At 44.2% G+C, this 26,006-nt stretch overlaps 1 protein-coding gene across 4 annotated transcripts in view; it reads right to left on the bottom strand.

Moving 5' to 3' along the window:
- Nucleotides 1–21,052: 21,052 nt before the first annotated feature.
- Nucleotides 21,053–26,006, bottom strand: part of MCPH1 (microcephalin 1) — a 232,250-nt gene continuing 227,296 nt past the window's right edge. For 3 of the 4 annotated variants that reach the window (XM_061404068.1, XM_061404070.1, XM_061404071.1), the window contains one exon: nt 21,529–21,673. In XM_061404068.1, the coding sequence (XP_061260052.1) occupies nt 21,600–21,673 (74 nt within the window). In that variant the 3' untranslated portion in view covers nt 21,529–21,599. Of the gene's footprint in view, nt 21,393–21,528; nt 21,674–26,006 lie in introns of those variants that run through there. The other variant, XM_061404069.1, reaches the window with a different exon arrangement.

The following is a 26,006-nucleotide window of genomic DNA, read 5'->3' as shown; positions in this document are numbered from 1 at the left end:
CTCCAGGATGTCTGGTCCTAGGCACATGACCACACCATTGAGGCTATTTGGGTGATTAAGACCTTTTTTATATAGTTCTTTTGTGTATACTTGCCTTCTCTTCATTAACTCTTCTGCTTCTGTTAGGTCCTTGTCATTTCTTTCCTTTATTATGCCATCTTTGCATGAAAACTTCCCTTGGTATCTCCAATTTAATTGAAGAGATCTCTATTCTTTCCCATTCTGTTGTCTTCCTCTATTTCTTTGCACTGATCACAGAGGAAGGCTTTCTTATCACTCCTTGCTATTCTCTAGGACTGTGAATTCCTTAGGGTTTATCTTTCCCTTTCTCCTTTGCCTTTCACTTCTTTTCTTAGCTATTTGTAAGGCCTCCTCAGACAACTACTTAGTCTTTTTGCATTTCTTTTTCTTTGAGTTTATTTTGGTCACCACCTCCTGCACAATGTTAAGAACCTCTGTCATAATTCTTCAGACACTCTGTCTTGTCTACCAGATCTAATCCCTTGAATCTATTTGTCATCCCTGCTATATAATCATAACGGATTTGATTTAGATCATACCTGAGTGGTCTAGTGACTTTCCCTACTTTGTTCAATTTAGGCCTGAATTTTGCAAAAAGGAGCTCATGATCTGAGCCACAGTCAGCTCCAGGACTTGTTTTTGCTGACTCTATAGAGCTTCTCCATCTTCAGCTATAAAGAATATAATCAATCTGATTTTGGAAATGAGCATCTGGTTTTCTCCATATGTAGAGTCGTCTTTTGTCTTTTTGGAAGACAGCGTTTGCTATGACCAGTGTATTCTCTTGGCAAAACTCTGCTAACCTTTGCACTGTTTCATTGTTTTCTCTTCAGGCCAAACTTGCCCGTTACTCCTGGTATCTCTTGACTTCCTACTTTTGCATTCCATTCCCCCTATGATGAAGAGGACATCCTTTTTTTTTTTGGTGTTAGTTCTAGAAGGTCTTGTAGGTTTTCATAGAATTGTTTGATTTCAGCTTCTGCATTAGTGGTAGAGGCATATACTTGGATTACTTGCTGTTGAATGGTTTGCCATAGAAACAAACAGATCATTCTGACGTTTTTGAGATTATTAAAATACACTTACCCCTTTGAAGGAGAGTGATGACAAATGGGTATTAAAAAGCAGAAACATCACTTAGCCAACAAAAGTCCATATAGTCATAGCTATGGTTTTTCCAGTAGTCAAGTATGGGTGTGAGAGTTGGTGTATAAAGAAGGCTGAGTGCCAAAGAATGGATGCTTTTGATCTGTGGGGCTGGAGAGGACTCTTGAGAGTCCGTTGGACAGCAAGGTGATCAAACCTGTCAACTCTAAAGGAAATCAATCCTGAATATTCATTGGAAGGACTGATGCTGAAGCTCCAATATTTTAGACACCTGATGGGAAGAGCCAACTCATTGGAAAAGTCCCTGATGCTGGGGAAGATTGAAGGCAGGAGGAGAAGGGGACGACAGAGGATGAGATGGTTGGATGGCATCACCAATTCAATGGACATGAGTTTCAGTAAGCTCTGGGAGTTGGTAATGGACAGGGAAGCCTCGTGTGCTGCAGTCCATGGGGTCGCAAAGAGTCGGACATGACTGAGTGACTGAACTGAACTGTATGATAAATTAATAGAAGTGGCATTTGTTGGGAGAAAAGCATGTACATTTACAATTATAAAATATTATGAAGTTGCCTTCTAAGAAAGTTGTAAAATTTACATTTCCAACAGTAAAATATGGATTGCCTTTTGCCTGTATCTTCACCAGTATATTAAAAAGGGAGTCACCAAACTTTTGGATCTCCATGGTCCGCTAAGACAAAATAGGAACTACTGGCTCTCTTTTGCTTTTTTTTTTTTTTGGTGTTTCAATGGGGTTTGAGGATATTTCCATAAGTGAAAGAGCCACCTGATATTTCTTTTCAGTGTATTCTCTGTTCAGACTCTTTGATTATTCTTTCCTTATTGCTTTGTAGACGCTCTATGTATATTAAGGATAATTTATCTTTAGTGATATGAGTTATAATTTCCTGAGTAGATTTTCTTTTGATCTGGGTTGTTTTCATTTATTTTTTCATGCTGACTTTTAAAAACAATTGTCCTCTTATAGTTGACAGTTTGGAATAATTAGAAAGATATTCCCCATTTCAAAAATTTACATATATCTATGTATGTCCAGAAAAAGTGGAAACAGTAGCAGATTTTATTTTCTTGGTTCCCAAAGCCACTGCAGACTGTGGTTGCAGCCATGAAATTTGAAAAATGCATGTTCCTTAGAAATCAGTAATATAAACCATCTAAATTAAGGTTCTGCAAAGAAACGTAATGAATAAGATATAGATGAAAGTGATGAAAGTGAAAGCTGCTCAGTTTTGTCTGATTCTTTGCGACCCAATGGACTATACAGTCCATGGGATTCTCCAGAGCAGAATACCGGAGTGGGTAGCCTTTCCCTTCTCCAGGGGTCTTCCCAACCCAGGGATCGAACCCTGGTCTCCCACATTGCAGGTGGATTCTTTACCAGCTGAGCCAACAGGAAAGCCCAAGAATACTGGAGTGGGTAGCCTATCCCTTCTCCAGTGGATCTTCCTGACCCAGGAATCAAAATGGGGTCTCCTGCATTGCAAGCAGATTCTTTACCAACTGAGCTATCAGGGAAACCCAAGTAAGATGGAGAACAATGCAGGAGACCTGGGTTCCATCCCTGGGTTGGGAAGATCCCCTGGAGAAGGGAAAGGCTACCCACTCCAGTATTCTGGCCTGGAGAATTCCGTGGACTATATCGTCCATAGAGTCGCAAAGAGTTGGACATGACTGAGCGACTTTCACTTTCAGAACTTTCATGCATATCCTATTCGTTACATTTCTTTGCAGAACCCTAATTTAGATGGCCTGTATTATTGTTTTCCAAGTAACATACATTTTTAAAATTTCATGGCTGCAACCACAGTCCCCAGTGGTTTTGGAAACCAAGAAAATAAAATCTGTCACTGTTTCCACTTTTTCTGGATATATTTGCCATGAAGTGATATAACCAGATGCCATGATCTTGGTTTTTGAATGTTGAGTTTTAAGCCAGATTTTTCAGTCTCCTCTCACACCCTCATCAAAAAGCTCTTTAGTTCCTCTTCACTTTCTACCATTTGTTGTTGTTATTGCTCAGTTGCTCAGTCATGTCCAACTCTTTGTGACCCCATAGATGGCAGCACGCCAGGCTTCCCTGTCCTTCACTATCTCCTTGAGCTTCCTCAAACTCATGTCCATTGAGTCAATGATGCCATCCAACCACCCCATCCTCTGTCACCTTCTCCTCCTGCCCTCAATCTTTCCCAGCATCAAGGTCTTTCCCAATGAGATAGCTCTTTGCATGAGGTGACCACAGTATTCGACCAATACTTCCCAGGAGGTGACCGAAGTACTGGAGCATCAGTCCTTCCAAAGAATATCCAGGGTTGATTTCCTTGAAGATTGACTGGTTTGATCTCTTTGCTATCCAAGGGACTCTCAAGAGTCTTCTCCAGCACCACAGTTCAAAAGCATCAATTCCTTGGCAGTTACCCATCTTTATTGTCTGACTTAACATCTATACTTAACGACTGGAAAAACCATAGCTTTGACTAGACAGACCTTTGCTGGCAAGGTGATGTTTCTGCCCTTTTATACTCTGTCTAGTTTTATCATAGCTTTCCTTCCAAGGAGCAAGCATCGTTTAATTTCATGGCTGCAGTCACCATCTGCAGTGATTTTAGAGCTCAAGAAAATACAGTCTGTCAATGATTTTTACTTTTCCCCATCTATTTCTGCCATTAGAGTGGTATCATCTGCATATCTGAGGTTGCTGATATTCCTCTGGGCAATCTTGATTCCAGTCTGTGATTTATCCAGCCTCCATTTCACATGAAGCACTCTGCATGTAAGTTAAATAAGCAGGGCGACAATATACAGCCTTGACATACTCCTTTCCTAATTTTGAACCAGTCCTTTGTTGCAAGTCCTGTTCTGAATGCTGCTTCTAGACTTGCATACAGGTTTCTCAGAGGCAGGTAAGTTGGTCTGGCATTCCCAATCTTTAGGAATTTTCCACAGTTTGTATTGATCAGTTCAGTTCAGTTCCTCAGTTCAGTTCAGTTCAGTCGCTCAGTCATGTCCAACTGTTTGTGACCCCATGGACCCCAGCACGCCAGGCCTCCCTGTCCATCACCAACTCCCGGAGTTTACCCAAACTCATGTCCATTGAGTCGGTGATGCCATCTAACCGTCTCATCCTCTGTCGTCCCCTTCTCCTCCTGCCTTCAATCTTTCCCAGCATTAGGGTCTTTTCAAATGAGTCAGCTCTTCGCATCAAGTGGCCAAAGTATTGGAGTTTCAGCTTCAACATCAGTCCTTCCAATGAACACCCAGGACTGATTTCCTTTAGGATGGACTGGTTAGATCTCCTTGCAGTCCGAGGCACTCTCAAGAGTCTTCTCCAACACCAACGTTCAAAAGCATCAATTCTTCAGCGCTCAGCTTTCTTTATAGTCCAACTCTCACATCCATACATGACCGCTGAAAAAAACCATAGCCTTGACTAGACAGACCTTTGTTGACAAAGTAATGTCTCTGCTTTTTAATATGCTGACTAGGTTGGTCATAACTTTTCTTCCAAGGAGTAAGCATCTTTTAATTTCATGGCTGCAAGTCATCATCTGCAGTGATTTTTGGAGCCCCCCAAAATAAAGTCTGCCACTGTTTCCCCATCTATTTGCCATGAAGTGATGGGACCAGATGCCATGATCTTAGTTTTCTGAATGTTGAATTTTAAGCCAATTTTTTTCACTCTTCTCTTTCACTTTCATCAAGAGGCTCTTCTTCGCTTTCTGCCTTAAGGGTGGTGTCATCTGCATATCTGAGGTTATTGATATTTCTCCTGGCAATCTTGATTCCAGCTTGTGCTTCATCCAGCCCAGCATTTCTCATGATGTACTCTGCATATAAGTTAAATAAGCAGGGTGACAATATACAGCCTTGAAGTACTCCTTTTCCTATTTGGAACCAGTGTGTTGTTCCATGTCCAGTTCTAACTGTTGCTTCCTGACCTGCATACAGATTTTGCAAGAGGCAGGTCAGGTGATCTGGTATTCCCATCTCTTTCAGAATTTGCCACAGTTTGTTTTGATCCACACAGTCAAACACTTTAGTGTAGTGAATAAAGCAGATGTTTTTTCTGTAATCCCCTTGCTTTTTCTATGATCCAACGGATGTTTGCAATTTGATCTCTGGTTCTTCTGCTTTTTCTAAATCCAACTTTACATCTGGAAGTTCTCAGTTCATGCACTGTTGAAGCCTAGCTTGAAGGATTTTGAGCATGACCTTGCTAGCATGTGAAATAAGCACAATTTTATGGTGGTTTGAACATTATTTGGCATTGTCCTTCTTTGGATTGGAATGAAAACTGACCTTTTCCAGTCCCGTGTCCAGTGCGGTGTTTTCCAAATTTGCTGACGTACTGAGTGCATCATCGTCTTTCAGGAATTGAATCAGTTCAGCTGGGATTCTATCGCCTCCACTCGTTTTGTTTGTATTAATGCTTCCTACGGCCCCCTTGACTTTACGCTCCAGGATGTCTGGCCCTAGGTTAATGACCACACCATCGTGGTTATTTGGGTCATTAAGGACTTTTTTGTACAATTGTGTGTCTCCTTGCTATCTCCTCTTGATCTTTGATGCTTCTGTTAGGTCCTTTGCAGTTTCTGTCCTTTATTGTGCCCATCTTTGCATGACATATTCCCTTGGTATCTCCAGTTTTCTCAAATAGATCTCTAGACTTTCCCATTCTATTATTTTCTTCTATTTCTTTGCACTGTTTCCTTAAGAAGGCTTTCTTATCTCTCCTCGCTATTCTTTGGAATTCTGCATTCAGTTGGCTATCTTTCCCTTTCTCCTTTGCCTTTTGCTTCTTTCCTTTTCTCAGCTGTTTATTTGTAAGGCCTCCTCAGACAACCATACTGCCTTTTTTTTTTTGCCTTGGTTTTGGTCACCACCTCCTGTACAGTGTTACGAACCTCTGTCCACAGAGTTTTAGGCATTCTGTCTAACAGATCTAATCCCTTGAATGTATTTGTCTCCTCCACTGTAAAATCATAAGGGATTTGATTTAGGTCAGTCCTAAGTGGCCTAGTGGTTTTCCCTACTTTCTTCAATTTAAGTCTGAATTTGGCAATAAGGAGTTCATGATCTGAGCCACAGTCAGCTCCCGGTCTTGTTTTTTGCTGACTGTACAGAGCTTCTCTTTCTTTGGCTGCAAAGTGTATAATCAATCTGATTTAAGTATTGACCATCTAGTGATGTCCATGTGTAGAGTCATCTCTTGTGTCATTGGGAGAAGTTGTTTGTTACGACCAGTATGTTCTCTTAGCAAAACTCTGTTAGCCTTTGCCCTGCTTTATTTTGTACTCCAAGGGCAAAATTGCCTGTTACTTCAGGTATCTCTTGACTTCCTAATTTTGCATTCCAATCCCCTATGATGAAAAGGACATCTTGTTTTGGTGTTAGTTCTAGAAGATCTTGTAGGTTTTCATAGAACAGTTCAACTTCAGCTTATTTAGCATTAGCGGTCAAGACATAGACCTAGATTACTGTGATATCGAATGATTTACCTTGGAAATGAATGAGGATCATTCTGTCTTTCTGTTTTGAAATTTCACCCAAGTACTGCATTTCAGACTCTCATTGACTATGAGGGCTATTCTGTTTCTTCTAAGGGATTCTCTCCCACAGGAGTAGATACAATGTCATGGTAAAGTGACTGTCTACAATGCAGGAGACCTGGGTTAGATCCCTGGGTCAGGAAGATTCCCTGAAGAAGGAAATGGCAACCCACTCCAGTACCCTTGCCTAGAAAATCCCATGGATGGAGGAGCCTGGTGCAGGAGGAGCCTGGTGCAGGCTACTGTCCATGGGGTCGCAAAGAGTCGGACATGACCGAGCGACTTCACTTTCACTTTTCACTTTCATTCCCATTTTAGTTCACTGACTCCTAAAATGTCAGTGTTCACTCTTTCCATCTCCTGTTTGGCTGCATTGAATTTACCTTGATTTGTGGACCTAACATTCCAGGTTCTTAGGTAATACTGTTCTTTACAGCATCGGACTTCACTTTTACCACCAGATACATCCACAACTGGGTGCCGTTTCTGCTTTGACTGTGCCTCTTTATTCTTCTAGAGCTATTTTTCCGCCCTTCCCCAGTAGCATATTGGACACCTACTGACCTGGGGGGCTCACCTTCTGGTGTCATATCTTTTTGCCTTTTCATACTGTTCTTGGGGTTCTCAATGCAAGGATACTGAAGGAGTTTGCCATTCCTTCTCCAGTGGACCATGTTTGTCTACCATGACCATAGAGTGGCAGGTGGGTGACCCACAAGCTTGAGAACAATTATACCAAAGAAGTTCTAGCCCTGATGTGAAGGCTGTCTGTCCCACAGCAGACTCCCCAACCTGGGGATCGGGGAAAGGGACTGGGAATCCCCAGGTTTGAAGGATTGCATGGTTTATAGAACTTCCACAAGACTGGGGGAAGCAGAGACTCTTGGAGGGCACAAACAAAACCCTGTGCACACCAGGACCCAGGGGAAGGGGCGGGGACCCGCATGAGGCGGAGCCAGACTTGCCTGTGTTTGGGACTCTCCTGAAGAGGGTCAGCTGTGGCCTGCTGTGGGGTCAGGGGCACTGGCAGCAGCAGGCATGGGGGGGTGCGGCGTGTTGGCAAAAGTCTTCCTGGAGGAAGTCGCCCGTTAGCCCCACCATAGAGACTGACAACGGCCAAACTCCTGGGAGGGAACATAGTCCCACCCACCAGCAAAAAAATTGGATTAAGGATTTATTGAGCTCTGCCCACAAGAACTAGGGCCAGTTTTCTTCACACCCAGTCCCTCTATCAGGAAGCTTGCACAAGCCTCTTATCCTCATCTGTCAGAAGGCAGACAGAAGAAACAAGAGCCGAAATCCCGTCGTCTCCAGAATGAAAACCGCAATCCTTTAGTCTGGGTCCTAGCAAAACATACACAACAGAGCTGCATCTGGCTTACAGTTTTGGATATTTTTGTGATAGTTTAGTCGCTAAGTAGTAGCTGACTCTTTTGCGACCCTCAAGGACTGTAGACCTCCAGGCTCCTCTGTCCAGGGGATTTCCCAGGCAAGACTACTGGAGTGGTGGCCATCTTCTTCTCCAGGGGATCTTCCTGACCCAAGGATTGAACCCACTTCTCCTGCATTGGCAGGTGGATTCTTTACTACTGAGCCACCAGAGAAGCCGCTTGGATATATAGTGGGACCAAAAAATAGGCTGCTGAGATAATTGTAAGCCACTGTGAACACGTGTGGGCTGTTTGTTAAGCAGTATCACATAAAAGCTGACATATCCGTGCTCCACACCTTTGCCTTTACTTCTTATTCATAAAGGCATGACATGGAATCATCACCTACCTAGTCACTCAGCAAGACTCTAGCAGTCACTCTTTTTTCAAATTTTCTTTTATTGTGGTAAAAGTCACATAATCTAAAAGACTATGTTAATCACATTTAACTGTACAGTTTTGTGGCATTAAGTACATTTATATTGTTGTACAACTTTCACCATCATTTGTCTCCTGAGTTTTTCACCTTCCTAAACTGAAACTCTGTCCCCGTTAAACACTAGATCCACATTCCCCCTCCCCACCCCCTGCCCCACTGGTATCTGCCAGTGTACTTTCTGACTCTGTGAATTCGACACTTCTAGGCACCTCATATAAGTGGAATCAAACAGTATTTGTCTGCACCTACTGTATATTGGAGTGCATTTTTAAGGTTAACTTGATAAACGTCCTACAGATTGTGCCTTCTTTTCTTTGTTTCTCTAGGAGTCACTCTTGGTTCTTCTTTCTCTTACCCTACACATTGAATCCATCTTTTGGCAAATCCTACTGTTTCTATCTCAAAAATATATTACAAATTCACTCTCAGAATCTTTACTATCATGGTCATCTCTTGCGTAGATTACTGCCAAAGCCTCCTACCTGGTCCCCAATTCTCTTCTTGTCCCCTTCCAATTCATTCTCTAAGGAGCTGCAGAAGTCATTATAAAAGGATCATACCATTCTTCCGTCTAAATCCCTCCCTGGTTTCCCAGTAGCTTTGTCATGAAATACAACACTTTATTTTTATATGACCTACACATTGTACCTGGTCTGTCTCTTGCTTTTCTCCAACCCTATCACATACCAGTCTCTTCCTTGATTGTCTTTTTTTTTTTTTTTTTTTAAAGATAACGTCTCTTTATTCAACTTGTGCTCAGCTGGTAAAGAATCTGCCTGCAATGTGGGAGAACTGGGTTCAGTCCCTAGGTTGGGAAGCTTCCCTGGAGAAGGAAATGGTTATGCACTCCAGTATTTTGGCCTGGAGAATTCCACGGAGTGTATAGTCCATGGGGTCACAAAGAGTCAGACACAACTGAGCGCTCCTTCTTACCCTGGGATCTTTGTGTGTGTTATTTTCCCCATCTAGAAAGCTTTTCCTCTCACTCTTTAAATGGCTAGCTCTTTGATTCTGAGCTAGATAGCTAAATGTTGGCATCTTAGAAGCCTTTCCTGGCCATGCTATCTAAATGAGCTCCCCTCCCCACGATTCTCTGTCTCCATTCCTGTTCCTTTATTCATGAATATAAAGTTAGATATTTTAACCTGCTTTCCCATAGAAACATTTCCTTTAAGAGGAGAGACAGTAGCTGTCTTACTGTGTTTTTCCCCAGAGCCTCGCACACAATAGGGGCTTAGTAAACACTTGTTGAGTGAATGAATCTTTGCGAGCAGGCTTCCCAGGTGGCACAGCGATAAAGAATCCACCTGTCAAAACAGGTTTGGTCCCTGGGTGGGGAAGATCCCCTGCAGAAAGAAATTGCAACCCACTCCCATATTCATGCCTGGAGAATCCCAAGGACAGAGGAGCCCGGTGGGCCATGGTCCACGGGGCCACAAAGAGTTGGGCGTGATTGAAGCAACTTAGCACACTCTCAGGTGGGTAGAGAGCAACCACAGAAAGAGTTAGCCTGGCAGACGACCAGGCCTGTAACTAACCCTAATCTCGGGGATCTCCTTGGCTGGCTGCCCGTGGGTAAAGGAAAACACTGTACGTTCCACACCCTCGGGCTTCTCGTCGCCTAGCACACGCTCTCCCCAGATGCTGGCCCTCTGGCCTGACCATGGCGGCCGCCAGGTCCCGAAGCCAGGTCTCCACTTCTCGTTAACGGGGCGGCCAGATGGCTGGCGGGTGTCTCCCTGGGGTAAGGAGCAGGTCGCTCTGAGAGAGGGCGGCAGTGGGAAATGGCTCAGCTTTCAGATCAGGCTTAGAGGGCTGTGTCTGCTAGATCAGCGGTGCCCCTGAGACAGACTTTACTTGTGCTGGTTTCCTCTTTTCCCCCAAAGCCTTCTCATCCAGTCACCCTGACCCCCCTGCCTCTACCGCTTCTCCCCAGTCTTTCCCTAGATCCTCACACCCAATCCTTTCCAGTAACACCACTTCTCCCAGGCTCAGGGGTGAGGGGGACTTCCCTGGCAATCCGGTGGTTAACACTCCAAGCTTCCAGTGCAAGGCTGTGGGCTCGATCCCTGGCTGGGGAACTGATATTCCACAGGTGGTGCGGCACGGCGCAAAATAAAAATAAAACCTGTGGGTGTCCTGCTGCTCCACTGCGTGCACTTCCCACCAGTTCCCAGGCTCAGAATCTGAGTTTCTGGCGCCTGAGTGAGAACCTTGGATGGGAGAGGTGGGTGTCTGTAGAACCATTAACATTTGATGAATAAAATGAAAAGCGTGACTTAATGGTGCATAAGGATTGTAAATAAGCACCTTTCTAGGAAAACCTCATAAATATCACAGTTGACTGTTACTAAGGAAGTAAAAAGAAAAACCGAGCTCAGGGTGAGAGAGGTGAATATTCCCGCTCTCCCTCCCCCTTCTTCACCTCCCCGTCCCCCTTGCTCTCCCGGGCTCATGGGGAGAAGGGTGCTGTGTTAGGACTGTGCTGATGACCACTGGAGCTGAAACGTACCAGTGGAGTTTGCTATCAGCCTGACTACGGAATGACAGTGAAAGCCATGTGTTCAGAGTAGACAGTACATTGCTCCACATTTCCTCTGCTTCTTGTACATTCAAGTTTATTTTTCATGCTGGGATTCAGCCCCATTTTGAATTTACTGCTTCTCGTTAGCTTTTGGGCCATGAAAAATGATGTTACTACACCTTTCATGTCTGATTTTATCACAGATGAGGCGAACTTGGAGGCTTCAAGTGGGTGGTGGGAGGGAAAAGCTTAGGAGAAGCATTTTGTTCTCCACTATGAATTACCTGGTATTGCACAAGGTTTGGAGTATGAAAAAGGCCTTCCAATACTTACACATGGTCTATTATTTTTTCCACTTAGATTTTCTCATGTTCTTTTGTGTGTGAACATTGCAGGAACGTCTTCCCCCATTCACTATGTTTACAGGGTGTTTTGCCTGTTGGTAGGTATTTTAACTTTGTTTTGGCAATTATTCTTTATATGGATGTCTTAACTTTTAACATATTATTTATTCGTTAAAACTTATGTAACACAACTTCTGTCTTTTGCTTTATGGATGGTGGTGTCTTTAAGAAATCCTTCCCACTTACAAAGCTTTTCTTATATTCATTAAGCTTTAGACTTTGAACTATCAGTCCATCTGGAGTTGATGTTTCTGTGTATATGGTGTGAAGTAGAGTCTTTTTCCCCATATGAACAACACAATTTTCCATAATGTCCCACTAACTTGTCAGACCATCTTTGTTATACACTAACTTTCTATACACATGGGGGTCCGTTTCTTGCTATTCTTTTCTGTTGATCTGTGTATCTACCCTTATCCCTACGTTTACCTGCACTATGTTAATTACTATTGCTCTATTATGACTCATCTTATCTGGTAGAACAAGCCTTGTCACATACTCTGTTCAGGAGAGTTTTAAATATTAGGAAGCTCTGAGAATCAGCCTGTCAGAACACAAACATATGCACAAACAACGGAATTGACTATAGATTTTGGGGAAAATAGACATCTTTACTATATTGTGTTCCTACATATATGCTGTATCCCTTTTTGTGTACTTAATATATTTCATGTTAGCCTTCATTTATTTAGATGTTTTTAAGGTCCGTCTAGTCAAGGCTATGGTTTTTCCAGTGGTCATGTATGGATGTGAGAGTTGGACTATAAAGACAGCTGAGCGCCAAAGAATTGATGCTTTTGAACTGTGGTGTTGGAGAAGACTCTTGAGAGTCCCTTGGACTGCAAGGAGATCCAACCAGTCCATCCTAAAGGAGATCAGTCCTGGGTGTTCATTGGAAGGACTGATGCTAAAGCTGAAACTCCAGTACTTTGGCCACCTCATGCAAAGAGTTGACTCATTGGAAAAGACTGTGATGCTGGGAGGGATTGGGGGCAGGAGCAGAAGGGGGTGACAGAGAATGAGATGGCTGGATGGCATCACTGACTCGATGGATGTGAGTCTGGGTGAACTCCGGGAGTTGGTAATGGACAGGGAGGCCTGGCGTGCTGCGATTCATGGGGTCGCAAAGAGTTGGACACGACTGAGTGACTGATCTGATCTGACTTATTTTACTTGAATAAGGCACTAAACGTCGATCTGTGTTGTCACAAACGCCAGCATTTCCTTTTTCATGGCTGAGTAATTTTCTATCGTGTGTGTCACACGATCACCTTTTCTTTACCCATCTATGGACACTTAGCTTGTTCCCATGACTTCATTACTGTAAGTAAAGCTGCAGTGAACACGGAGGTGCAGATATCTTTTTGAGTTAATGTTTCCATTTACTGCAGATAAATACCCAGAAGTAGAATTGCTGGATCGTATGGTAATTATTTAATTTAGCTCTGTGCAGTTTACATGTATAAAGCTGCATAGAACTAAACAGGTGAAAGGTTGTTTTGAATCACGCGAATATACCGGGATTCTTGGCCCCCGGAGGAGAAGAATTCAATCTGGGGCCAGAGATGAAGCTTGATTTCTCAGAGCTTTTGTGTAATAAAGTTTTATTAAAGTATAAAAGAGATAGAGAATGCTTCTGACATAGGCATCAGAAGGGGGCAGAAAGAGTACCCGCTTGCTAGTGTTAACAATGAGGTTATATAATCCAAAAAATGTCTGGAGGTTGTAAAGACCTCATCAGACCTACTCCCATAATTTACATTTTAAGATAACACTGTCCTCAGGCAAGACACATCCTTGTAAAGACCAGGTCTACTCCCATAATTAACATTTTAAGATAACAGAAGGTTGAATCCAAAGACTGTCCTTAGGCAGGATACATTATTGTTATATAATCCTAAGGAATGTGGAGAAAGAAAAAAAGTTTGTCCTTTCTTCCTCCTTGAGAATTCCAGACGCCTCTCTCCTTGGGGACCCCTAGACTCCCTATCAACCTGCCTAGGAAATGACTCTCTCACAGAGAAATCCACCACCCTCTAAATATATGGATGCTCAGATGAGCTAAGTCAGAACCCCTGATGATTGTGCATTTTTAATGCTTTTTGTTGAATTAAATTGATTTAACTTCGGCTTCGCTGGTCTCTGCTGCAGCGCTCGGGCTTCTCTTGTTGGGAAGCACGGGCTCTAGAATGAGGGCTCGGCAGTTGCAGCGCTTGGGCTTTGCCGCCCCACAGCCTGTGGAATCCTCCGGGAGCAGGGATTGAACCTGTGTCCCCTGCATCGTCAGGCAGAGTCCTAACCCCTGAACCACTAGTAAAGTTCGATTGTTTATTTCTAAACTCCTCAGATGATTCTAACGTTCTGTCAGGGTTGAGAGTCCCTGCCCTAGGCACTTTCACAGCAATACCTCGACAGGAATTTTACAGCATATTTGCAACACTCTGCTAGAAACAAAATTTGATTGAAAAAGACATTAAAATCACCAAATCATCAATTCCTGTCTACAATGAAATATTGTCTGCATTTATCATATCCCCCTGAGTATTCTAGATCCTCGCTATTCAAGCAGCTTCCATGACATCATCTGGGAGCTTTTTATAAACGCAACATTTCAGGCCCTGCCCAGATCTACAGAACCGCAATCTGCCTTTTCACAGAGCAAATTCACGTTTGAGTGTGAGAAGTCCTCTTTAAACCCTTCCTTAAGTTCTCAAGCTCAGAGTTTTCTCAAACGCTTTTCAAACACAGTTACAAAGGGGCATGGTTTTAAGTAACTATCTAGCAATTAAATCTTTTAAGCCCCTAAGTGGCATTTATAAAAATATGAGAGGATACTATTTAATGTATCACACAGTGAAAAACGTTCTATTAAAACAGTGGCACTGGGGGCACATAACGAGAGTGGCTTGCCAAACACAAAGGCACTTTCACTGACATCAGATGACGCCTCATTTGAAGTTCATCCTTCTCAGTGTTGTTTGCCTTTCAAACAGTTTACTGAGTTTGATCAAGGCTATCCCTTATGCACGGACAGGTTCAGTTTGTGCCATCTCTGATGCAAAGAGTGGCCACAGTGTGGGTAAGGGGTTCTGAGTTTAGACTGTTTTTGTAGGATTATTGCTCGTTAGTTGAATGATCTTGGAGGGGGCAGCTTCTCTGATAGTGAAGTGGAGGGCTGCACCAGATGAGTGGTTTTGAGACGCATCAGAAGTATCCACAGAGGCACCGTTGGGGGTGACCCCATGGACAAGGTCAGGACCTTTGGGCCAAGGTCTAGACCTCTCTCCCTCCTCAGTCTTTAACCAGAGCAGTTCTGACAGCTGTCCTGTCTATTGCAGCTTTCATGCGACCTCACTTCAAGGGTTCTGGCATTTAACAAAGACTGAAAACAACTGTTACTTAAGGTTTCTTGGAATCACATTGATTCTGACTTTAAAGACCACTGTGGTAATATGAAGGTAATCACCTGCATGTGATAGATACTAGCAAACATTTAAAAAAAAATTATTTTGCATTGGAGAGGGTGAGATGGTTGTATTCATTGTTGTACAGTTGCTCAGTCATGTCTGACTTTTTGTGACCCCATGGGCTGCAGCATGCCAGGCTTCCCTGTCCTTCACTATCTCCTAGAGTTTGCACAAACTCATGTCCACTGAGTCAGTGATGCCATCCTACAATCTCATCCTCTGTCATCCCTTCTCCTCCCACCTTCAATCTTTCCCAGCATCAGGGTCTTTTCCAATGAGTCAGTTCTTCACATCAGGTGGCCAAAGTATTGAGCTTCAGCTTCAGTATCAGTCCTTCCAATATTCAGAGATGATTTCCTTTAGGACTGATTGGTTTGATCTCCTTGCAGTCCAAGGGACTCTCAAGAGTCTTCTCCAACACCACAGTTCAAAAGCATCAATTCTTTGGCGCTCAGCCTTCTTTATGGTCCAACTCTCATATCCGTACATGACTACTGGAAAAACCATAGCCTTGACTAGATGGACCTGTGTCAGCAAAGTAATGTCTCTGCTTTTTAATATGCTGTCTGGGTTTGTCATAGCTTTTCTTAAAAGGAGCAAGCATCTTTGAATTTCATGGCTACAGTCACCATCTGCAGTGATTTTGGAGCCCAAGAAAATATACTCTGTCACTGTTTCCATTTTTCCCCATCTATTTGCCATGAAGTAATGGGACCGGATGCCATGCTCTTCATTTTTTGAATGTTGAATTTTAAGCCAGGTTTTTCACTCTCCCCTTTCACCTTCATCAACAGGCTCTTTAGTTCCTCTTCATTTTCTGCCATAAGGGTGGTGTCATCTGCATATCTGAGGTTATTGATATTTCTCCCAGAAATCTTGATTCCAGCTTGAGCTTCATCCAGCCCAGCGTTTCCCATGATGTACTCTGCATAGAAGTCAAACAAGCAGGGTGACAACAGACAGCCTTGACGTACTCATTTTCCAGTTTTGAACCAGTTTGTAGTTCCATGTCTGGTTCTAACTGTTGCTTCTTAAACTGCATACAGATATCTCAGGAGGCAGAAGGTGGTTTGGTATTCCCATCTCTTTAAGGATTTTCCACAGTTTGTTGTGATCCACACAGTAAAAGGCTTTAGCATAGTCAATGAAGCAGATGTTTTCTGGACTTTTCTTGCTTTTTCTATGATCCCACGGATGTTGGCAATTTGATCTCTGGTTCCTTTGTCTTTTAAATCCAGCTTGTACATCTGGATATTCTTGGTTCATGTACTGTTGAAGTCTAGCTTGAAGGATTTTGAGCATTACCTTGCTGGTGTGTGAGATGAGTGTAATTGTGCCGTAGTTTGAACATGCTTTGGCATTGCCCTTCTTTGGAATGGAATGAAAACTGACCTTTTCCAGTCCTGTGGAGAAGGCAATGGCACCCCACTCCAGTACTCTTGCCTGGAAAATCCCATGGGTGGAGGAGCCTGGTAGGCTGCAGTCCATGGGGTCACGAAGAGTCGGACACGACTGAGCGACTTTACTTTCACTTTTCACTTTCACGCATTGGAGGAAATGGCAACCCACTCCAGTGTTCTTGCCTGGAGAATCCCAGGGGCGGGGGAGCCTGGTGGGCTGCCGTCTATGGGGTTGCACAGAGTCGAACATGACTGAAGCGACTTAGCAGCAGATCACTGCTGAGTTTTCCAAATTTGCTGGCATATTGAGTGCAGCACTTTCACAGCATCATCTGTCAGGATTTGAAATAGCTTAGCTGGAATTCCATCACCTCTGTTAGTTTTGTTTGTAGTGATGCTTCCTAAGGCCCATTTGACATGACACTCCTGGATGTTGTCTTCTATGTGAGTGCTCACCCCATTGTGGTTATCCGGGTCATTGAGACCTCTTTGCACAGTTGCTCTGTGTATTCTTGCTACCTCTTCTGAGCCAATAACTTCCAGTTCAGTTCAGTCGCTCAGTCGTGTCTGACTCTTGCGTCACAAGCTCTCCTCTTGGGATCCTGCTTCCTGCCCTCTTTACTGTCTGCACGAATTGTTCCAAACAAGCTCTGCGCCCACCAGTCAGCCCCCACCCCAAGGACTCCCCTGAGAGTGAGCACGGTGCTCCTGTGACCCCCACCCCCGAGCGCTTGGAGGCCGCAGTCTCCCGTTTCTCCCACGACACAAACCACGTAGAGCGGGACACACAGAACTACTGGTCGTCTCACAGACACTTGGGTCAGATTTTTGCCTCTCATTCAGAAAACCTCTATTTCAGTGCTTTTGGATTTGGCAGTTGTAGACTGGGGGCTGTGGGGCTTCTGTCATTGTCTGTGGATACTCTGCTTTCCAGAGATCACATCACTTCTAGAGAAGAACTCTGGGAGTTCACTCAGACTCACGTCCGAGTCAGTGATGCCATCCAGCCATCTCATCCTCTGTCGTCCCCTTCTCCTCCTGCTCCCAATCCCTCCCCGCATCAGAGTCTTTTCCAATGAGTCAACCCTTCACGTGAGGTGGCCAAAGTACTGGAGTTTCAGCTTTAGCATCATTCCTTCCAAAGAAATCCCAGGGCTGATCTCCTTCAGAATGGACTGGTTGGATCTCCTTGCAGTCCAAGGGACTCTCAAGAGTCTTCTCCAACACCACAGTTCAAAAGCATCAGTTCTTCGGCTCTCAGCCTTCTTCACAGTCCAACTCTCACATCCACACATGACCACAGGGAAAACCATAGCCTTGACTAGACAGACCTTTGTTTGTCCTCAATAACTTTATTGAGGTATAATTCACACTCTGTAAAACTTACCATAGAAAATGTACTGTTCAATGATGTAAATGGATACACTTGTATGACCAAAATCAGTCGAGTTTTAGAATATTCCTATCATCCCCAAAATGTTTGCCATCTATTCCCATTTCTACCCCCAGAGGCAGGAAACCACAGATCTGTTTTCTGTCTCTACAGTTCTGCCTTCTGGAGAAATGTTATCTAAGTGGAATCACACAGCACCTAGCTTTTGGAGTCTGGCTTCTTTCTCCTTCCCCGTTCTCGGGGATGGTTCACGTTGCTGCCTCTATCAATTGTTTGCTGTCTTTTATTGCTGAGCAGCGATCCGCGGTGTGGATATAGCAGGTTTTGTTTACCCACGTATCAGTTGATGGACTGCTCCTAGCTTTTGGCTGGTGTGAATAATGTTGCTATGAACGATAGTGTGCAAGTCCTCTTGCAGCCACATTTTCAGTTCTCTCGGGTACACGCCTAGGAGTAAAGGTGCTGGATTACATGTGTATGTTTAGTTTTCAAAGGAAACTGCTGAATGACACAGCCATACCAGCGGTGCACGAGAGTCCTAGGCTCTGCACGTGGTCAGCTCTTGCGTTGTCAGAATTCTTGGCTGCAGCTGTTCCTGACGGCACATGGCGGCATCCCCGGGTGATTTTACTTTGCATCTAATGACCAACGATGTTGAACATCATGTACTTCGTCACGTCTACATGCTCTGTGGGAAATGTCTTTTGGCCAGTCTTCTTATTAATGAATAGAAATTCTTCTCTTCTGTTTTTAATCTGTTTTTAATTGGAGGATGATTGCTTTACAGTATTGGTTTGATTTCCGCCACTGAATAGAAGTTGTTTACATAGTCTGGACACTCTTCCTTCATCAGATATGTTTTGAAAATATTTTGCCTAGTCTGTGACTTGTCTTTTACTTTCCTAAATGGTTTCTTTCAAACAGCAAAACTTGTACTTGTGACGCGGTCCAGCTCATTTTATTTTTTTATGAATTGCGCCTCAGTGTCACACGTGGGAAATCCCTGCTAACCTTTCAGAACGATTGCCTGCTGTGTTTTCTTCTAGACATTTAACAATTTTAGGTCAGTGGTTCTCAGCTGGGCAGTTTTGATCTCCAGAGCATATCTGGGGATACCTGAAGACAGTCTGGAGGGTCACAGCTGGTGGAGTGTGCCAATGGCATCTAATAGAGGCCAGTGATGGGGCTCCATGTACCACAGTGCCCAGAATAGCCTTCAGAGCACAGAATCATCCTGTTGGAAATGCCAGCAGTTCTGCGGCTGACAAACCCTGAGTCAGCTCTGGCCCCTCTGAGGTCAGTATGTGTGGTGTGAGGTAGGGATCTCTGTACACTTCCTTTTTGCATGTGAGGTAAGGATATGTTTTTTTTTTTTTTCTATCTTACTGCACTGAATTGCCTTGGCACCTTTGTTGAAATCAGGTGACCATAAATATGAGGATTTATATCTAGATTCTCTAGTCTTTCCCCTTGATTTGCATTCTACCTTTATGCCAGTAAATTTTGAAATCAGGTAGTGTAAATCCCCTAACTTTGGTCTTTTTCTAAGAAATTACTTCCTTCTTTGCATTTTCATATACATTTTAGCATTAGTTTTTCAAATTCTGTAAAAAAAAAAAACAAACCAAAAAACCAACAACTGGCATTTTGATGATTATATTAATCAATTTTGAGGAAAATTAGCTCTCTTATGAATAGTCTTCTAATCCATCTTGGTATATTTCTCCAATTACTTGGGTCTTTAATTTCTCCCAGAAATGTTTTTGTAGGTTTCAGTATAAATTTATTCCTATTTACTTTAGATGATGTTGCAAATGGAGTTGTATTCTTAATTCCATTTTTGAATTATCTTTTTTTTTTTAATTCCTTATTGTTTTCTACGTGTAGTATATGTGATCTGAGATAGTTTTACTTCATTTCCAATCTGCATGACTTTAATCCCTTTTCTGGCCTCCTTCTCTCAGTAGAATCTCTGATATAATATTGAATAGAAGTGGTGAGAGCCACATACCTTTCAAGATTAAAAAAAATTCAGAATTCGGAGACACTTTTAGTCCTCTGTGTTTGGGTAAGGGGTGCAAACTTGTAGTAACTAACTTTTAGGATTGCTGGGAGGATTAAACAAGATACCACATACAAAATGCTTAGTGGAAATCCTGGCACAGACAAGTGACCTTCTAAGGGACAGCGTTTAGAAAGAGAATCCTAAGTGGCTGCTGGCAGGCAGCATCAGGGACCAGGACTCTGCGGTTAGGATGCAGGCCTGGGTGGACACGTTGTCTGGGTGGTCCTCTGTGGCCCCACGGCCGGGGGATGAAGTTCTCCGTGGCTTGTCCCCACCGGGAGTCGGCACATTTTTGGTCTGTTGCCAGGAACTGCTGGTGTCAGGGGAGCTCTGCCAAAGTACTGATACCTGAGCCCCAAAGTAGCCAAGCCCAGGATGTAGTGGATGACATCGTGAAACAGGGTGTACGTGGTGCGAGGAAGGACCCCGGCTTGCCAAGCAGTGCTGAGCTCAAGGTTGCTGGGCAGCAGTGTTAAGAGGGGCTTGGGGCATATGCTATGTTTACACTAAGAGAAAACACTTCCTTATTTCCATGTGCATCGTTGTTACCTTCTCTAAGGTTTATTCTAGACGTAGATCCCTTGTATTTGCTGAGACTTGATATTTGGGGCTTTCTAGGTTGCGGTAGTGGTGAAGAACCTGCTTGCCAATGCAGGAGACGTAAGAGACATGGGTTCAATCCCTGAGCCGGGAAGATTCTCCTGGAGAAGGGAATGGCAGCCCACTCCAGTACTCTTGCCTGGAGAATCCCCATGGACAGAGGAGCCCGAGGGGTCTACAGTCCATAGGGTCACTCAGAGCGACTTAGCATGCATGCATACGATATTTATTTGAGATAGAAATCACAGCTGAGATGAGTAACATGAGGGAACAGAATCATGAGGGCATCACAGCAGCACCTGCAGCCTCGCTGGGTTGAGCGTTTTTCTCCGAGAGAAGCTGAGCGGCCGCGTGTGTAGGATTCATCCCGAATCCCCATCTCCTCCAGGGGATGGCGGGCATCCTGGAGGCCAGTGGGGACCCTGGTCTGTGGCGGGTGGTGCTCTCCTCGCCAGAAACTAAGCTCGTGGAAGCCAGGGCTACTTCCATGGGGCTAATAATCATTAATTACAGCTCCTGACACCTGTCTTCATTAATTGCTTTGAAAGGAATCTCAGGGACCTAAGGTGTAACTGTGATAACGGACCAGCATCCTTCATACCCAGCAGACTCTTTGTTCTCATTAATAAACACAATTTAATTTCCACCCTTTATTTAACAGTACAGTGCTTCAATGACAAATTCTGGGACTTAATTATGATCGTCTCTGGGACACACAGACTGGGTTTATATAGAAAAGGCCCAACAGGGGAGGGTCAGTACTTCTCTGAGACACACAGTCAGACGTCAGAAAGCCACGTGAAGGCGCGTCTTCATACACCACACACACGCACAAACGTGATGATGTACGAAGGCATCCTTTCTGTGGCCGAGGATGAGTGGTGGGCTGTTCGCAGCTGCTGTGGGCTGGAAGGTGTCTTCATCATGGCAGGAGGTGGTTCTCAGAGGCACAGACCTTGTGCTGACTGATCGAATCTAGAGGGAGAGAAGCAGTTAGCACTGATAATGGCCCGCATATGGTAAGACAAAAATCTTATCATAGTAGTGTTAGTTGCTCAGTTCTGGCCGACTCTCTGCGACCCCATGGACTGTAGCCCACCAGGCTCCTCTGTCCATGGTCTTCTCCAGGCAAGAATAGTGGACTGGGTGGCCATTTCCTCTTCCAACCTTATCATAGATACACTAAACGTATTTAAAATCTTCAGTGGTCCTGGGTTTCATGGTCCACACATCTGTGTCCATAATGGCACACGTGCCTAATTAAAGTGAAGCAGAATAACATAAAGTGAAATCAAGAGTTGAGCTCCTCAGCTGCACCAGCAACATTTCAAATGCTTGGAATCCACATCTTAGACGCAGCACACTTGGACATGCCCTTCATGATGGAACGTTCCAGTGGACAGTCCATGACATGAGAGACTCAAATTCTCATCTTGCTATGGCAAGTACTCGCTGGTACAGGGCACAGCGTAACTGTTTTTTGAGAACCACAGGAAGCGCCCTGGCCCGGGACCAGCCCAGGTGCAGGAGAGGGGCCGCACAGGTGGGCCTGCAGCCGGCTCCAGCAGCCCTGTGCTCTCAACACTGGAGAGCTGACTGCCCCCGACCCTTCTGCTGCTGTTGGGATGAGAGGGGCGTGCAGTGGGTGGTCAGCACGGACTGACAGAGTTAACTTATTGACGGCAACATTATCCAGTGGGTGAACAACTGTCTGAAGGACTTTAAGAAGTCAGGATGATGAACAATAGAACATGGAAAACTGTGATGGTTTTGAGATACAGGCAAAAAAAAATGGGCTTATTTATGACTAAAAGAAAAACAAAACAAAATGGAAGAAAAAAACAGCTCATCTTAGTTGTAGCTCAAGGCAGTGCCCCAGAATTTAATCAGAGCCCTCCAAGATGAATGCATCTCCTCACAGGTGGTCTGAGCTGGGAACTGAATTGTAGAAGGGAGGATCATTAATATTTCTTATATAGATCATACACATTATATAAATGTAATTAATACATATGGTGGAACTGTAACAATTATCACTGATACCATGCACACCACTTAATTCTCTACACAATACAGTTAGGGATTATTATGACATTTTAATGTAAGCCCTTTAATCATGATACATATTGCATACACTTTCTCTCAGTTTGTAACTTGAGTTTTAACTTTTCTTATAGAAGTTTTTACTTATATATCAAATTATACCCATCTTTTATTGCATCCGGACTTTGAATCACAGGTAGAAAGGCTTCCCTAGACTTGGTTATACACTAATCCAGCCATATATTCTTCCAGGTTGTAAAAATCCCATTGATTCCATTTTTTACATTGATTTCTGACAGGATGTCATTTTTGAAAGCCAGAGAAGACTGCAAATAGGATGATGCTCTTTCCTACCTAATCTAAAAATCCAGTATATAATTAACACAGAACAGATAAATAGATCAGTGGGTAAGAACAAAATCTAGAAACTGACCTATGCATATGTAGGAGTTTAAGAGATGGTTCAAGGTGGCATTATAAACCAATGGAGGGAATTCCCTGACAGTCCAGTGGTTAGGACTCCATGCTTCCCTGCTCGGGGAACTAAGATCCCGCATGCAAAAAAAAAAAAAAAAAATCAGTGGAGAATGATAAGCTATTAAAGAGATGAGATGATTCCTTATATCCCACAGTAAATACAGATGGATTAATGCTCTAAACATTAAAGACTATAGGAGCACTAACAGAGACAGGAGACTAGGGTAAAGCTCAGGGTAGGGAAGCTCTCTAAGTGAAACCTCAGTTTAGGTGCTGTGGAGGAATAGAGGTATTTTATTCCATCCAGAATAATTAAAAAGTAAAACCCACAGAAAACACCATATAAATAAAGACAGACAAGTTGAGAGGATTTTATGTTTATATTAAACAATCAGTGTAAAGCAATGTGGAAAAGAGAAACAGCCTGATGTAAAAGCAGGCAGGGGACAAGAACAGCAGTTCAGGAGCTGCGAGTCCCCGCCCGGCGAGGAACTCAGTAATTAGCATACGCCTTAAGTAACGAGGTCACCAGATAGTTAAAACATGGTTAAAGTCTGGAACTGATGAGGGTGTGGGAAACAGGAATATCAAAGTACTGTTAGAGTGCTACCCAGTGAAGCTGTGTGCATCAAAATTTAAAGGACACACACCCTAGGTTTCAGTAAATCCCCATCTATAAATCTATTTTACAAAAATACTCCTGTCTGGGATTGGGCTAGACTAATTAGAGCTTAAGATGGTCTCTTAAAATTGAATTTGAATCACTCCAACTAGAATAAACACATACAGTTTACAATACCAGAAATAACCCCAAATATCAAATCGTAAGGAGTGTATAAATTAATCACAGCACCTCTGACGGTTAAAAAGAATGAAGCAATTGAATGAAAATGGAAGGATCTTCTAGACCCAGAGTTGGATAAAAGCTCATCAATGTGTGATTCTCCGTTTATGGAGAACAAACCCTCAGTGCATATGTTTATATACATTTATTTCTATGTAAATATATGTTAAACCTGAAGGAGACAGCTTTGTCTGCAGTGTAGCTGCTTTCGGGAAGGGTAGTTGGGTTCAGGGATTTTATGTATTTCTCTGCTGTCTGACTTCCTTGACCATGAAATCAAGTGTCACTCTACATATCTGTCCATCTATTGTGGTGGGCAAAAGAATATTGGCTGGAGAAGGATCCAGCTTTAAATTCAGATAAAACAGAAGCCACAAGGAAGTCTGTGGCTAACCCCTCCGCCCTCTGGGATGGTGCTGCCCGAGGGGTTTGCCCCTGGACCCCCGAGCAGGGATGAGGGGTGTGTGGTGGCGTGCACGGTTGGGGCAGGGGGCAGTACTTGAGGAGCGGCCGAGCGCCAGGCCAGCCGCATCCAGGGGGCGCCTCCCAGCTCCACATTCCCAACTGTAAACATACCCGGGGAGAGGGATTTCTGTCCAAGTTCATTTGGCATCTGAAGACGGCCACGTCCCCAAATTCCAATGTCATGTCAGATGTACGATCGTCAAACACCCCATAAAACGTGACCACAAGACAGATGTTAGCGCAGTGCCAGTCCCCGCCAGCTGAGAGGGAGACAGATTGTACACCAGCGGCTCCCATGAAATTGCAATTGGAAAGAAAGAAACCCAGGTTTTGTTTGTTTGTTTTCAGCAGAGCTATCTCACAGGTCTTGGCACACGTTATGTGTACACGTTCAAGTTCACTGGCCGGGCTTCTGTGTGGTCGTGTGGTTGGGATGTCGAATCAACATGCCGCTAACGCTTTTTCTTTTTTTAAGGGTGGGGCGGATAAGTCAGTTTATTTGAACTAAGACTCCGGTTGCCAACAGCCAGATGTGGTCCTGTGTATAGAGTTCGGGGACCCTCAGGGCCCTTGTGGGAGCTTTATCTCGACAAAACGAGCCACGAATTTTAGGGCTGGGAAACAGCAGTGTCTGTGCAGCCGGGTATCTGTACATAAGGGGTCAGCTTGTGACTCTGCAGGGCTTCCCTGGTGGTTCAGATGGTAAGGAGTCTGCCTGCAATACAGGAGACGTGGGTTTGATCCCTGGGTTGGGAAAAATCCCCTGGAGAAGGGAATGGCAACCCATTGCAGTATTCTTGCCTGGAGAATTCCATGGAGAGAGGAGCCTGGTGGGCTACAGTCCATGGGGTCTCAGAGCTCGACACAACTGACCGACTAACACTTTCATGCAACAGTTTCTTCTCTCTGCTGTGCGGAGTGAGGGTCCCCGATGGGTGCGGAAGGTCGCCAAGTCCTTTCTGATGCTGAGTCCAGCCTGTGTTTCCCTGTGGACCCACACCAAGCATCTCTCCCCCACAACACGCTGTTTCCTCTTCTGAACAAGCCAGGCCCTTCTCTGCTTCTCCATGGATCCCGAGTTCCAGGCCCTCACTGTTCTCCCGGGTGCTCGGAATCCAAGTCTAGGACTCACCGTCCCCTCTTCTCTGCCCTCACATGGCACAGCGTCCAACCTGCCAGAGGGCGCAGGTGTTGGACTCAGCGCTTATTTAACATCTGACAGCTTCACATCACCGCCATCACTATTTCCCTGGTCCTAACCACCACCGATCACCTCAATCTCTGTAAGAGCTAAGGTCACTCTCTGGCTTCTCTTTAAAAATATGTCTCAGAGCCCATTTCCCTTTCTTAAAATCCTCTGGTGACTTCTGCTCATTCTTAGACCACCACACAGCTGACCACTGTCCATGTAGCCTGCGGGCTCAGGCTCCGCCGCCTCCTCCCCGTCATCCCCTGGATCCACGGCCTCTGCCCACCTCTCACCTTGACCCTAACTGTTCCCTTAGCGCCACACAAGCCCATCCGGCCTCGGCGAGGAGCCCAGCTCACTATCTCTCTGCACATTCCAACCTGTTTTCTTCATAGTATTTATCACCACCAGGATTTTAGAAAATGTTCTCTGTCGTCTTTAGAGTGTAAGCCCCCAAAGAGCAAGGGCTGTATCTGCCTTTTCACCTGCTATTCCAGGAGTGCCAAGAACATGCTTGGCACAGGGAAGATGCTCAAAAAACAACAAACTGGGTGAATGAATGACCTGATGC

The sequence above is a fragment of the Bos javanicus genome, chromosome 27, assembly GCF_032452875.1.
Source record: "Bos javanicus breed banteng chromosome 27, ARS-OSU_banteng_1.0, whole genome shotgun sequence".
Taxonomy (NCBI): Eukaryota; Metazoa; Chordata; class Mammalia; order Artiodactyla; family Bovidae; genus Bos; species Bos javanicus.
The sequence above is the reverse complement of the archived record's forward strand: the minus strand, read 5'-3'. Positions and strand labels throughout refer to the sequence as shown.